General features: G+C 40.9%; 1 protein-coding gene across 1 annotated transcript; it reads right to left on the reverse strand.

The window, feature by feature from the left end:
• Positions 1–890: 890 nt before the first annotated feature.
• Positions 891–15,363, reverse strand: napab (N-ethylmaleimide-sensitive factor attachment protein, alpha b). Its single transcript, XM_080547684.1, has 11 exons — positions 15,216–15,363; positions 14,256–14,335; positions 13,826–13,942; positions 7,109–7,155; positions 6,812–6,889; positions 5,345–5,400; positions 5,067–5,151; positions 3,259–3,363; positions 2,975–3,043; positions 2,776–2,826; positions 891–2,612 (listed from the first exon to the last, which is right to left on the reverse strand). Exons 1-11 carry the CDS (start codon positions 15,311–15,313, stop codon positions 2,511–2,513), a joined length of 888 nt encoding a protein of 295 aa, XP_080403810.1. The 5' UTR covers positions 15,314–15,363; the 3' UTR covers positions 891–2,510.
• Positions 15,364–15,461: the final 98 nt, after the last annotated feature.

The raw sequence follows: 15,461 nt of genomic DNA on the forward strand, positions 1-15,461 counted from the left end.
AAACAACCTCTCTCTCCAGGAGGTAGGCGTGAATGTGTCAGACGACCATCTGCAGAAGACTTCACCAGAAGAACTGCAGACGCTACACTGCAGGTATAAACCACTAGTTAGCAACAGAAACTGTGTGGCCAGATCACAGTTAGCTAAACATTGCTAATACTATCCTCCTATGCACATTCTGAAGTATTAATAATGAAACCTAGACTGGTTATTGCACATCTAACTCAAAACCAACACTCATTTGAAGAACCCAGATACAGTGGGGGAAATAAGTATTGAAGTATTGAATATTTTGTCCAGTAAATGTATTTCCAATGAGCCTATTCAAGTGAAATTTGCACCAGACTTTGGTATTAACTCAAACTCATATTGTCTCAAATCCAGAAATAAAAATGTAAATATTAAAGTTCATATGTAAATAAAGTGATGTGTAATAAAGTGGAATGAAACACTCACCAGCCAGGGAATAGCACCCTGACACTGCTGCCTCAAAGTACCTGATCCATACTAATCATACAACTACATAGTATTTAGAGCCTATGTTTAGTAACATTTCAACACACCACACCTCATTCATACTGAGAAACCTGCCGTTCACCATGTTGTTGATGACAGCCTGCCCTCACCCACCACACTGACTTGTGGGACTAAAATCCGATGTTACTTATGGATTAGTGTGCAGTGAAATCATACTATCTGGAAAGGCAAATATAACATGACATCGTAGCATTTTAAATATACAAAATTTTTGCATACTGAAAAACGTTCTAATCTTACATACTGAAAATACTAAATAGGTTGCAGTTTGAGCATTTGGTAATGAGAGTTTAGGAAATGTAGGGTTAAAAACATGAAAAATGAAATCTGATTAAGTTTATTGAAATGTGTGTATTACATTTCCAATAGACCATGATGAGAACAGCACTGTACAGTCATCGTCTGTGGTGACGATTCTACTTCTCCAAACAGCCCAGGTGAAGAAGAGAGCCATGCTCATTGTAGTGACGACAGACTTCCTCAATTCAATCAAAAGTTTGTGTATCTTTCCATGACAAAAAAGTTTAAATCTATACATGCTTACAAAATAGTTTCCGGTAGCATATTTTTTGAATACAAGATTAAAGAGAGATTAAACAAAAGCATTTTTAAGATAAAAAGAGAACTTCATAAAACTGAAAGGAAACACTGCAACACCTCATATCTGTTCTCTGGTGACACGTCACATTTAGCTGCCCCAATATCTGTGTAGTAACATCATTACTGTAGTAACATTGTAGAAATGTCCTTCCACTTGTGTAATAACAAATGTTATTACTATGCAATTACCAAAGTGCATGGTCTGATGAAGAGGAGGTTGGTTGGTTCACCCTTGAATTTTTATGTAATAAAATACAAATAAAAACTTCTGTACAAAAACAGTAAATTTGTTTGATTCACACTCACAAACAAAACAAAGCTCAGCTCAGATAGTCGTTGTTTCAACAGTGGTCCCAAACAGTTCAACAACCTGACTGCTAGCTAGCTAGCCAGCTGGCTTAGGTTATCCAACTGCAACTTGTTTGATTCAAGGTTAGCTTTGGTTGTATTAATTTATTGCCATATTCATTCCTCCTCTTCACCCTCCCTAATCTTGAAGCCGGCACTGCAATGTTCTGTATAATAAAATAATGTTAACACAATGTCACAGCGATATTACAGATATTGGTGCAACTTAATGAAAAACGTGATCCTTTTTTTCCCAAACCGTCCATTTAGAGAGAAAAGAAAAAAGAAAAGAAGATAATTAGGCACATTGTTCATGTGGAGCGTTTCTGTGTCTTAATCATCCCTTTCCCTGAAGTGTAAGTGTGTGTGTGTGTGTGTCTTTGGGGGGATAATCTTTATCTAGGAAACAAGCCCTTAGTTTCTCCATTGAAAGTGTTTTCTAGTCCAGAACACGCTTCCTCAGGGTCGTCTATGAAACCATCCTATAAGTCTGGTTACACCATAACAACCATCATCATTATTAGAATAACCACCCTATATGTCTGGTTACACCATAACAACCATTATTATTAGAATAATGAGCATACATATAATGCTTTTTCAAGGCTACCACCGAGAACCTAATCAAATCTAGCAAGTCAACATTCCTGATGACTCCCTAGGCAGTAGAAGACAGAGTGGTATTGCTGGATTCACCTTTAAGGCACTTCTCTCCCACTCTCAAGACTTCAAGACTGTTCACTTCAAGACTTCAAGACTGTACACTTCAAGTGAAAAGACCTCAACTATTGATGGAGGTTCTCCTTCAGCCAATCAGGGGAGGTTAGCTGGGCTGGGAATCACAGAACTTTGTGGGAAGACCTCAAAAGAGCTGGTGGCTGATCAACACTGAGTTGACCAGTAATGTAAGGGGAATATAACAAAGGCACAATGTTTTTTTGTAGCAAAAAGGCACAAAGGAGCATTTAAGGGCAAAACGCAGGTATGTAGAGAAATGTTGAGGTTTGAGGTGAGTGGTGAGGTCGTTAACGGAGATCGCTCTCATCCTCCTGTATGGTTTTCTTGATGCGGAGCAGCATGGTAGTGAGCCACTGATCCAGTCTGGAAATGGTGTCGTATTCCTTCACCTGAGAGGGGGAGGGCGAGTGTTAGACAGATAATAGATGGGGGGCAAACAGCATTGGACGGGTCAGGAAGGGCGACAGAGAGACAGAGGTATTTAAGGAGAAATGATCCAGACTTTCTCTTGTAAAAAAATAATAATCAAGTAATAAGTAATAATTCACTCACCGAATCTGTATAAGCATCCACGTTCTGTTCTTCATAAGCATCTAGAAGTTTCTGATGAAAAACAAGAAATAATAAAAAAGTATAAAAAAGCTCTGAAGTAAAGATACAGTAAGTAGAGAAAATGATTGTTTATAATGAGGAGTATAAGATACAAAAGGACAAGATTAATAAAGTGCAAAAACACAACACATTCACTTACCTTCAACAGTTTGCATTCTCGAGAATCTGAAAAGGCTGGAAACATTTCTTCATACTTTTGCAGGGCGAGCTAGGGTGGCAAAGAGGAGAAGAGATCAGTTGCAGAATAATAATAATAATAATAATACATTATTAGGTATTTAACTTAACTAAGAATTTCTGATCAACATTCTTTGAATGGTGCCCTCAGGTAATGACAGTACTAATTTGAAATAGGAGCCAAATTAATAATTCCAAGTAACTAATTACCAGTACAGTATTTACACCTCCATACCCGCTACTTACTTTAGCATTCAGCATGTCCACACAGAAGTGGCAGAGCGCCGCCTTGAAGAAGTAGTCCTTAGCGCTGTACTTCAGCAAGGTGCTGTCCATGGCGTGGGTCCCAACCTCCAACCAGACAGACACACACACCACACTGTTACCATAAGATATGGACTGACTTCTATAGCGCCTTTATCCAAAGCTCTTTACAACGGCCTCTCATTCACCCATTCACACACACATTCACACACCAATGACGGCAAGTTACCATGCAAGGCGCCAGCCCGCTCACAATTGCAATTTGGGGTTCAGTGTCTTGCTCAAGGACACTTCGACATGTGGCCAGCCGGGGCTCGAACCACCGATCTTGCGATCATTAGACAGCGGCTCTCCCTCCTGAGACACAGCCGCAGAGATTTGTGTAACATGTGATTTTAGTTCAGATGATGTTGCTGAGGGACATTTGCTAATTTCTCCATCACAATTATCAGGAGCAGCTGACAAAACCAGAGAATTAATATTTCAAAATGATCAATTTTCCTGATGAAACGCTGAAGCTCACCTGTTCATAGACCTCATCTGTTCATAGATCTCACCTGTTCATACCTGTTCATAGATCTCACCTGTTCATAGATCTCACCTGTTCATAGACCTCACCTGTTCATAGACCTCACCTGTTCATAGACCTCACCTGTTCATAGACCCCACCTGTTCATAGATCTCACCTGTTCATAGACCTCACCTGTTCATAGATCTCACCTGTTCATAGACCTCACCTGTTCATAGACCTCACCTGTTCATAGACCTCACCTGTTCATAGACCTCACCTGTTCATAGACCTCACCTGTTCATAGACCTCACCTGTTCATAGACCTCACCTGTTCATAGACCTCACCTGTTCATAGACCTCACCTGTTCATAGATCTCACCTGTTCATAGACCTCACCTGTTCATAGACCTCACCTGTTCATAGACCTCACCTGTTCATAGACCTCACCTGTTCATAGACCTCACCTGTTCATAGACCTCACCTGTTCATAGATCTCACCTGTTCATAGATCTCACCTGTTCATAGACCTCACCTGTTCATAGACCTCACCTGTTCATACCTGTTCATAGATCTCACCTGTTCATAGATCTCACCTGTTCATAGACCTCACCTGTTCATAGATCTCACCTGTTCATAGACCTCACCTGTTCATAGACCTCACCTGTTCATACCTGTTCATAGATCTCACCTGTTCATAGACCTCACCTGTTCATAGACCTCACCTGTTCATAGATCTCACCTGTTCATAGACCTCACCTGTTCATAGATCTCACCTGTTCATAGACCTCACCTGTTCATAGACCTCACCTGTTCATAGATCTCACCTGTTCATACCTGTTCATAGATCTCACCTGTTCATAGACCTCACCTGTTCATAGACCTCACCTGTTCATAGATCTCACCTGTTCATAGACCTCATCTGTTTATAGATCTCACCTGTTCATACCTGTTCATAGATCTCACCTGTTCATAGAGCTCACCTGTTCATACCTGTTCATAGATCTCACCTGTTCATAGAGCTCACCTGTTCATAGACCTCACCTGTTCATAGACCTCACCTGTTCATAGAGCTCACCTGTTCATAGAGCTCACCTGTTCATAGAGCTCACCTGTTCATAGAGCTCACCTGTTCATAGACCTCACCTGTTCATAGAGCTCACCTGTTCATAGACCTCACCTGTTCATAGAGCTCACCTGTTCATAGAGCTCACCTGTTCATAGAGCTCACCTGTTCATAGACCTCACCTGTTCATAGAGCTCACCTGTTCATAGACCTCACCTGTTCATAGATCTCTATGGCTTTGGGGTACTGCTCCAGCTGTGCTGCGTAGATGGCGACTTTGAGAAGACACTTGTTGGCAGAGCTGAGAGAGAGGCAGGTAAAGAGATGCAATCGCTCAGTGCTCAGATAAAAAGCAGAAAGCCAAAGAAGGAGGGGCTTATATCATCTAAAGAAGGAGGGGTTTATATCCTCTAAAGAAGGAGGGGTTTATATCATCTAAAGAAGGAGGGGTTTATATCCATCTAAAGAAGGAGGGGCTTATATCCTCTACCCACCTGGTAGAGTCTTCTCCCTTGTAGTAGTCGGCGGCCTGTTCGTAGTGAGCGATGGCCTGCAGACACAAACACAACATCTGAATCAACACACCCATACATGTATACCCTTGCATTGCTATGTGCATATCCAATGAAACAATTGTTTTTACAACTTAACTCATAAATAAGTACCTAGACAGGTAAAATGTCTGTGGAAATTGCGATGTGTGCTTGCCCTTCACAGCCACTCCGGTCCACAGTGTCCAGTTGTGGAATTATATGTATCACTACTTTAGCTAATGTGATGTGGGTTAAGTAGCCAACTCCGTAACATCAGCGGAGCAAACCAAAAGAACCAAGTGAGAAACTACTCGCTGTGATTGGTTCCACGTGAAAATGTCTTGCGTCAGACATACGTAACCCTTTGCGTGCCTGACCAGGCAATGTTCATGCTTCTGTTCACAACTAAGCCGTCCCTGCATTTTCCATGGAATCACACAAGGTCCTGACCAGGGAAATTGCCTGAGCCAATTTCCCGTGAAATTCTGTTCACACACATGCCCCATACCAGGTAAATTCCATGGAATTTAATGGGAAAGCTTCATGTGTGAATGGGGTTTTAGATATACATATTTTGAGTGACAGTGTGAGGATCTGAACATGTTGATGTAAAACGTGTCTGCGACTGGTGAACGTGCAAACCTCACGCTCACTGGAAGGGGTCAAAAAGTGAAAGTGAAACTTATTGTGTCAACAATATCTAGTTTTCTTTTTCTTAACACCAACTTGAAGTTTTAAAGTACCCACTCGATATAATAAACAACAGTTTAACGATCACTAAATACTTATCATTTGTGGATTGGATTGACTATTCTCGTTTGCCGTAAGCTACTGGTAAGGGAGACTTTTGCATTTCACTTGCTGAAGACAAAACTGAAGGGAAAATGCCCCAAGAACAAGCAGGAACTGAAGACAGTTGCAGTAGAGGCCTGGCAGAGCATAGGGACCAAACCCAGCGTCTGGTGATGTCTATGATGTTTATGGGTTCCAGACGTCAGGCTGTCATTGACTGCAAAGGATTTGCAACCAAGTATTAAAAGTGACAATTAGATTTATAATTGTTAATTGTCCAATTATTTTTGGTCCCTTAAAAGGGGAGGGGGGCACATGTAGAAACTGTTTTAATTCCTACACTGCTGTACACCTGATTTGGATGTAAATATCCTCAAATTTAAACATCTTGATTGTTTAATTTCAAGTCCATTGTGGTGATGTACAGAGACAAAATGATGAAGATTCTGTCAGTGTCCAAATATATAATATGGACCTAACTGTATATGTGAGATAACAATAGTTTCACACTAATTATGTTGACATGATATTCACTGTAGGGCCATACAGCATATCAATATGACAGTATGAGCTGACTAACAGCTTAGTCAAGTATGAGGATAAACAGAGGGTGAGATGGCTGCAGTTTGTTCTGACCTTATCGATGTCCACCAGTTCAGTCTCAAATATTTCAGCGATGGTTATGTGATGTTTGGCTGCGATGGTGAACCGCCCCTAATATGTCAGAGAGGAGAAAGGGGAACATACATTACATGGTACAATGGTAGAACGGTACACATGGTAGAATGTATCGTTACAGAGCAACGTAATCAAGACTGGGTTAATTTATTACTATGTTCACCATGAATCTCTGCACTGCCAAGTACAGCCATTGTTGTCATAGTTTCATTCATGCATTCAACCGTGCAGTGCTTTCCTCTGTTCACATCTCACCATGTCTGTGTAAATCTCTATGGCCCGGTTCAGGCAGCTTATGGCCTCTGTGGGAAAGAGAGAATATGTTATGTGCAATATGTAGCTTTTGAACTGAATGTCACTAAATAACCATTCTGAATCATTAGTTGGGATGCATTGGCAGTAAGCGACAGTAGGCGTGCACCTGCCAAGACCCTGCCCTTCTGCCTGAATTTGCTTATAACTTAATAATAATGTGTATAACCTGTGACTTGTGTGTGGCCTCACTGGCTACCTACTGCCTGGAAGCAGCAAGCATTTCTCAGTGCTGGAAGCAGACCGGAAGCCATCGTATGCAAATAAGTTGTAGATGATTTTTCCTAGTGAGTGTCCTGTTTCACAGCCTTGTCTGAGTTCTGCTTGGGAGAGGAGGGGATTTGTCTGGTTCCGCAAATGTGAGCGTCTCTTTTCCATGTTCATGTTTCTGTGAACATTTACATACTAAATAACGGCTGAACATTCAACTTTCACTTTCACTGCTTTACTAGTTTCATGGAGAAAATGATTGAAGTAGTTTGCATTAAGCAAGGGGAGGAGACACTTTTCTGAATTGTCATTGCAGTCAAAAGTGAGCAGCACAATCCTTCCCAGAATGCACTGGGTATCTTCTCTGCCGACGCTCTGCCAGGCCTGTGCTGCAGCCGTCACCAGTTGTTGTTTGTTTTGAGTTCTTTATGCCTAAAATCCGATCAGGAGATTAAACGCATGTTCAATGTTCTATGTTCTAGTTAAATCCAGTCAAGAACTTTCTATTTGTTGGCCCTGAAACACTCACTAGTTGCTATGTCATGTTTTGGGTAATTTACTTATTGTATGATATACCATGATATACCATGCAATGAATTTGAGGCATTTTCTTCTACTTGAGCAGACAAGATGTTTCTGTACGCTTCAGCATTCTGCTGCTGCCGTCAGCTTCAGTTTCATCAATCAAAGACGTTAGTCAGTTCTAGTGGCGGCAGGTACACATGCCCAAACCATAAGACCCCCCAGCATGTTTCACAGGTGAAGTGGCATGCTGTAATTCTGGGGCACATCCTTTTTCCTCCAAACGTTCCTCTTGCAATCACTCTGGTACAGGATAATATGTGTTGTATCTGTCCACAAGACCTTTTTCCAGACATCTACAGCATCCTTTTAGAGGATCACTAGTGGTTTGCACCTTGCAGTGAAGCTCTGTAGTTCAGCCAGTGACATATTGGTCGGTTGGTCTCTGACACGTTCACACCGAACCCCTGGAGTGTTCCTGAGCTGTGAGACAGGTGTTTTGGGGTTTTCTTCATCATGGTTAGATCTCTCTGGTCATCCACTACAGAAGTCTTCCTGGCCTACCAGGCTCTGACCCCAACCCTACTAGCCTCTCTGTGATCGCTGAGTTCACCGTTGCTTTTTTCCGTTTGAATGATGTTCCAAACTGCTTATATTGGCATGCCTACGGTTTTGGCATTTTTAAAGATATTTTTGTCTAATAATGGCTTCCTTGACCTCCATTGCCACCTCTTTGGTCCTCATTTTGACAGACATCAATAACAGAATCTAAAGGCAAATGCAAATGCAAAGCCTTGACATTGACATCTCTCTTATGACAGCTCTCTTATGACAACTCTCTTATGACAACTCTCTTATGACATCTCTCTTATGACAGCTCTCTTATGACATCTCTCTTATGACATCTCTCTTATTGCATCTCTCTTATGACATCTCTCTTATGACATCTCTCTTATGACAGCTCTCTTATGACATCTCTCTTATGACAGCTCTCTTATGACATCTCTCTTATGACAGTTCTCTTATGACATCTCTCTTATGACATCTCTCTTATGACATCTCTCTTATGACACCTCTCTTATGACATCTCTCTTATGACATCTCTCTTATGACATCTCTCTTATGACATCTCTCTTATGACATCTCTCTTATGACAGCTCTCTTATGACAGTTCTCTTATGACAGCTCTCTTATGACACCTCTCTTATGACATCTCTCTTATGACATCTCTCTTATGACAGCTCTCTTATGACAGCTCTCTTATGACAGCTCTCTTATGACATCTCTCTTATGACATCTCTCTTATGACACCTCTCTTATGACATCTCTCTTATGACATCTCTCTTATGACATCTCTCTTATGACAGCTCTCTTATGACAGTTCTCTTATGACAGCTCTCTTATGACACCTCTCTTATGACAACTCTCTTATGACATCTCTCTTATGACACCTCTCTTATGACACCTCTCTTATGACATCTCTCTTATGACATCTCTCTTATGACAGCTCTCTTATGACATCTCTCTTATGACATCTCTCTTATGACATCTCTCTTATGACAGCTCTCTTATGACATCTCTCTTATGACACCTCTCTTATGACAACTCTCTTATTGCAGCTCTCTTATGACATCTCTCTTATGACAGTTCTCTTATGACATCTCTCTTATGACATCTCTCTTATGACATCTCTCTTATGACATCTCTCTTATGACATCTCTCTTATGACATCTCTCTTATGACAGCTCTCTTATGACAGCTCTCTTATGACAGCTCTCTTATGGCAGCTCTCTTATGACATCTCTCTTATGACATCTCTCTTATGACATCTCTCTTATGACAGCTCTCTTATGACATCTCTCTTATGACAGCTCTCTTATGACATCTCTCTTATGACATCTCTCTTATGACATCTCTCTTATGACATCTCTCTTATTGCAGCTCTCTTGTGACAGCTCTCTTATGACATCTCTCTTATGACATCTCTCTGATGACATCTCTCTTATTGCATCTCTCTTATGACATCTCTCTTATGACAGCTCTCTTATGACAGCTCTCTTATGACAGCTCTCTTATGACAGCTCTCTTATGACATCTCTCTTATTGCATCTCTCTTATGACATCTCTCTTATGACAGCTCTCTTATGACATCTCTCTTATTGCAGCTCTCTTATGACAGCTCTCTTATGACATCTCTCTTATGACATCTCTCTTATGACAGCTCTCTTATGACACCTCTCTTATGACATCTCTCTTATGACAGCTCTCTTATGACATATCTCTTATGGCAGCTCTCTTATGACATCTCTCTTATTGCAGCTCTCTTATGACATATCTCTTATGACATCTCTCTTATGACATCTCTCTTATGGCATCTCTCTTATGACAGCTCTCTTATGACATTTCTCTTATGACATCTCTCTTATGACAGCTCTCGTATGACATATCTCTTATGGCAGCTCTCTTATGACATCTCTCTTATTGCAGCTCTCTTATGACATATCTCTTATGACAGCTCTCTTATGACAGCTCTCTTATGACAGCTCTCTTATGACAGCTCTCTTATGACAGCTCTCTTATGACATATCTCTTATTGCAGCTCTCTTATGACATCTCTCTTATGACAGCTCTCTTATGACAGCTCTCTTATGACAGCTCTCTTATGACATATCTCTTATTGCAGCTCTCTTATGACATATCTCTTATGACAGCTCTCTTATGACATATCTCTTATGACAGCTCTCTTATGACAGCTCTCTTATGACAGGTCTCTTATGACAGCTCTCTTATGACATATCTCTTATTGCAGCTCTCTTATGACATATCTCTTATGACAGCTCTCTTATGACAGCTCTCTTAATCAAAAAGTAATGGGACTCAGCTCTCAGAAATGATGAAACAAAACACACGATTAACCAGAAGCCTTTGTCAAGTCAGCAGTCACTGCTGACTTGACAAAGGCTTCTGGTTAATCGTGTGTTTTGTTTCATCATTTCTGAGAGCTGAGTCCCATTACTTTTTGATTTAAATCAAACAGTTATTAAGTATAGTGGCAAAAGAAGACAAAATGCTTTACTGACCCATTGCTTATGCAGGGCACTGTGAAAACTCTTCAGTATATAGTATATATAACTCTTCAATATATAGTATATATAACTCAGTGTTTCCTCTATATGCATTTATTGGTGGCGGGCCGCCACGAATGAATTTCCTCCGCCACAAATTGATTCAGTCCACAAAAAAGTGCTCAATTTTTTTTTTTTTTTTAATATATCTGATCCTAGATCAGTGCTATAATGGATGTTGACTAAAAGTGCACCTAAATCCACGCCCATCTCTCTCTAACCGCTGATCCAAAATCAGATTAATGACATTAAACATTCAGTTGACGACGTGACACAAGGGCTCCTGATTGGTCTAAATGTGAACTGTGGTATTCTGTGTACAGGCCACCGTAGTGACATCAGGTCAGGTGGGCAGGTTACGACGAGACAACAAGAGACCGGTATTGTAGAGCTTACAGAGCGAGTTAAAATAAAGACACTACATTGAAATACAGAAGGACTCACGTGTATGTTTAATAGAATAACACAACATGGTGTCAGAAGTCCTGTAAGTGAGTGTTAAGAGTTAGATCGGCCGACAAGTGTAATTTGAGCTTGTGACGGTGAGAAGGGAGAAGAAAAGATGGATGCTAATGCTAACGCGGGAGCAGCTGCAGTCCAGGGGGGTATTCCATCAACGTCGCTAAAGGAAAATCCTGGCTTATTTTGGATAACTCTCGCGAGACTTGTCAGAATATGCCTGGATATTTTTAGGAACTCTCGCGAGACTTAACCTGGATTTTCTTTTAGCGATGTTGATGGAATACCGCCCAGAGAGCGGCGCCAGTTTCAAGTGCTACGTTCAGCATCCAGCCTCCGGATCAGCCTAGCATCTAAAAGATACAAAAAGCTGATCTAGCTAGCTAGGTGCACAAATAAGCTACAGCGGGAGAGCCATCAGCATCGGCTAGCTGTGGTGGTGTATCAGCAGACATTAGCAAGTCAAAAAACGATTCTTATGTGCCGTCACTTTAGCAACGACACAGTATTGTCAAGGGGAAAAGAAGGGGAGACGATTTTTTTATTGACAACGGAATTACATGCTGGAAAAACATGCAGACACAGACAATAAGAGACACACGGGAGAAGTACGGGAAAACAGGGCTGATGTGGGTGTCATCAAAGGTAAGAGTTTGTTTTCTTTAACTCAGCTGATACTCAGCTGTTTACCGAATGCTCCATCTGACTGTGATTTTACTTCTGTAATTATTGTAATTCGTATTATATTATAGCTGATGATCTTTGTGTGTGTATGTGACTGTCAGTCACAAGTTTATATTCTGTATTTTCATAAAAAAAATTTGGGCCATCCTCTAGTTTTGGCTGAAATTACGTCGTTGTTTTGAGCGTGCGTGCGCGTTTCATGCGCGTGCACGCGGGGAAAAAAATGCCCGCGCTGCGCGCGCGGTCAGGGCTACCCGCCACCAATGTAAAAATTCCTGGAGGAAACACTGTAACTCTTCAGTATATAGACAGCCTGAACATCTGAGGTGTGGAAACGCTTGTAAACCCTCATTTTAACCTCATAAGAAGGAGCCTCATTTCTGCCCTTTCATTAATTTCTCTCTCAAATGTCTTTTTTAATAACAATCCAATAAACATAAGATCAAGTGTAATACTACAGTTAGGGGATTTAAGACGCATTTGCAATCATTGAGAATTCCATAAAATGTTCAATAAAACTGAATTAAGATAATTTGGCAATAACTACTACCATTGAATAACATGATCAATGGAAGAATCTACAACCGATTAATGATAATATTACATTTTTTTTTTTTTTGGGTCGCGCAGCCATGAGTCTCATAGTGGCAGAGTTGCCTCGCTCCTGACAACACAGTTTAAAAAGACTTTGACTTTGACCCATGAAGGCAGAAACCTTCTCTTTTTACTGCAACTTTCTATGACAGATCGTTCAACCCTGGAGGTCAGATATTCTTCAGCACAAACTCTCAGTCACGCCATAAGTGAAAAAAAAAGTGAAAAAAATGTTTTACAATGAGGAGGAGGGTTGTCAAATTCCAATAATAATAACCTGGAGCCTCTCTCTCTCCTCCCTTGTGTTTGGCTCCAGGACCTCTGGCTAGCTCTCACACATCAACAACATGCTCGAGTCAGGAGGGTAAAACAAGTCCATCTGAACTGTTATATATGATGGTAGATATGGTGTTATATATGATGGTAGATATGGTGTTATATATGATGGTAGATATGGTGTTATATATGATGGTAGATAGGGTGTTATATATGATGGTAGATATGGTGTTATATATGATGGTAGATATGGTGTTATATATGATGGTAGATAGGGTGTTATATATGATGGTAGATATGGTGTTATATATGATGGTAGATATGGTGTTATATATGATGGTAGATATGGTGTTATATATGATGGTAGATATGGTGTTATATATGATGGTAGATATGGTGTTATATATGATGGTAGATATGGTGCTATATATGATGGTAGATATGGTGTTATATATGATGGTAGATATGATGGTATATATGATGGTAGATATGGTGTTATATATGATGGTAGATATGGTGTTATATATGATGGTAGATATGGTGTTATATATGATGGTAGATATGATGGTATATATGATGGTAGATAGGGTGTTATATATGATGGTAGATATGATGGTAGATATGGTGTCATATATGATGGTAGATATGGTGTTATATATGATGGTAGATATGATGGTATATATGATTGTAGATAGGGTGTTATATATGATGGTAGTGTGATGGTAGATATGGTGTCATATATGATGGTAGATATGGTGTCATATATGATGGTAGATATGATGAAACATACCTTGTGGATCAGCTTTTTTGAAGGCATTTCCAGCATCTATGAAGTTTGTGGCCGCGTCATGTTTACTCTGCATCTGCAGGTGGAGGTGTGCGGCCTGGGAGAAGGCGTTCCCCGCGGCTGAAACAGGAACAGACATGTGACAGATCAGATTACCACAACAAACACACAGAGGCGTGACCACACACAACAAACACACATAGGGCTTTCACACCGGAAAAGAACCGTGCCGGTTCGCGTTCGCGTTTGGGAACCTCCGAACGTTGGCGCTGTTCATGTATGAACGCGGGCTCGTTCGCCAGACAGCGCCAACGTTCGGAGGTTCCCAAACGCGAACCGGCACGGTTCTTTGACGGTGTGAAAGCCCTAACAGAGGCTTGACCACACACAACAAACACACAGAGGCTTGACCACACACAGAAAGCCACATTACCACACCAGTTCTTGGCCATCTTGTACATATTGGCGGCCCTGGCGTACATGTCACAGGCCTCTTCCAGCTTTGAGGAGCCTCTGCGTGAACAGAGAGAGAGACATACTGTAGTGACCATAGGGTCTATGCAAGCAAATTCATTGGTTGAAGATATATTACTCAGGTCATGTTGCTAAGATTTGTGATCTCAGAACTAAATAAAACGTTTCACAAGTTCAGTTTGATTGTTTATGTTCCTCCCCTGAACAGGACTACATCATTAACTAAACAGTATATTATGGTCAAGCAACGACATGGCATCTTACTGGTAATGGCAGTCAAATAAACAAACACTAGGTCACACTTTTACATTCAGGTTAGTGGCACTACACTATTCTATGTAGTAACTGTTGCTTTGTTATTACCTAATGTAATGACTATGTAACAACATGTTGATGGCGTCATGACTATGTAACAACATGTTGATGGCAGAGGATCACGTGGGGCAACAGTGTTCACTACGTCATCATGTCGAAATCAGCTGATGGCTGAATTACAAAAGTGTGTGTTGATAATGGATAAATACACAGTTATATCCCGTATAAAGTCAAGTGTGATCTATGCAATACACAATAAGCTGTATTCAACCAAAACCCAATCATCTTTTGATGTTATTGCCAAAACGTCCTAACTTGATCTAACTTGATCATACACGGTAGCTGTCTGTCTGCATGCAGACCCTTGGCTTTAGACATGAAAATGCACTGACTCATGCAATTCCACACAGTTTGTGCGCAATCTATACGAACTTTAACTATTGTAAACTGGGATTAGATCGGAGCCAATCCTCTGAAACGACAGCTACTTGGGGTATAACTTGCTACAGCTACTTTAACAGCTGAAGTTGTTGGGCTCTTCCGCTTGAGAAGTTGTAGCTCCTAGTTTGAGCTAACACACCCTGCCCTGCTAACCAATGCTCACCCAAACATCGCCCCGAAGAACGACTGAGATGATTTCACTTTCTTCTCGGCGTCCGCCATCAGAGCCGAGGCCTCCTTCTCCTTCCCAGAGGTGTCCATTTCTGTTTGGTTTATCTCCGTCCAGGCGAGTTCCAACAAAACAACCACATAGGGTTTAGGGTTGTTGGGTTAGGCTCCGAAAGTTACTAGGAACACCTCTGTCACGTGGGCTGCCGTGAACTTCTTCTTCGTCTTCTTTTCAGTTTGA

The sequence above is a fragment of the Nansenia antarctica genome (assembly GCF_963989245.1).
Source record: "Nansenia antarctica genome assembly, chromosome: 17".
Classification (NCBI taxonomy): domain Eukaryota; kingdom Metazoa; phylum Chordata; class Actinopteri; order Argentiniformes; family Microstomatidae; genus Nansenia; species Nansenia antarctica.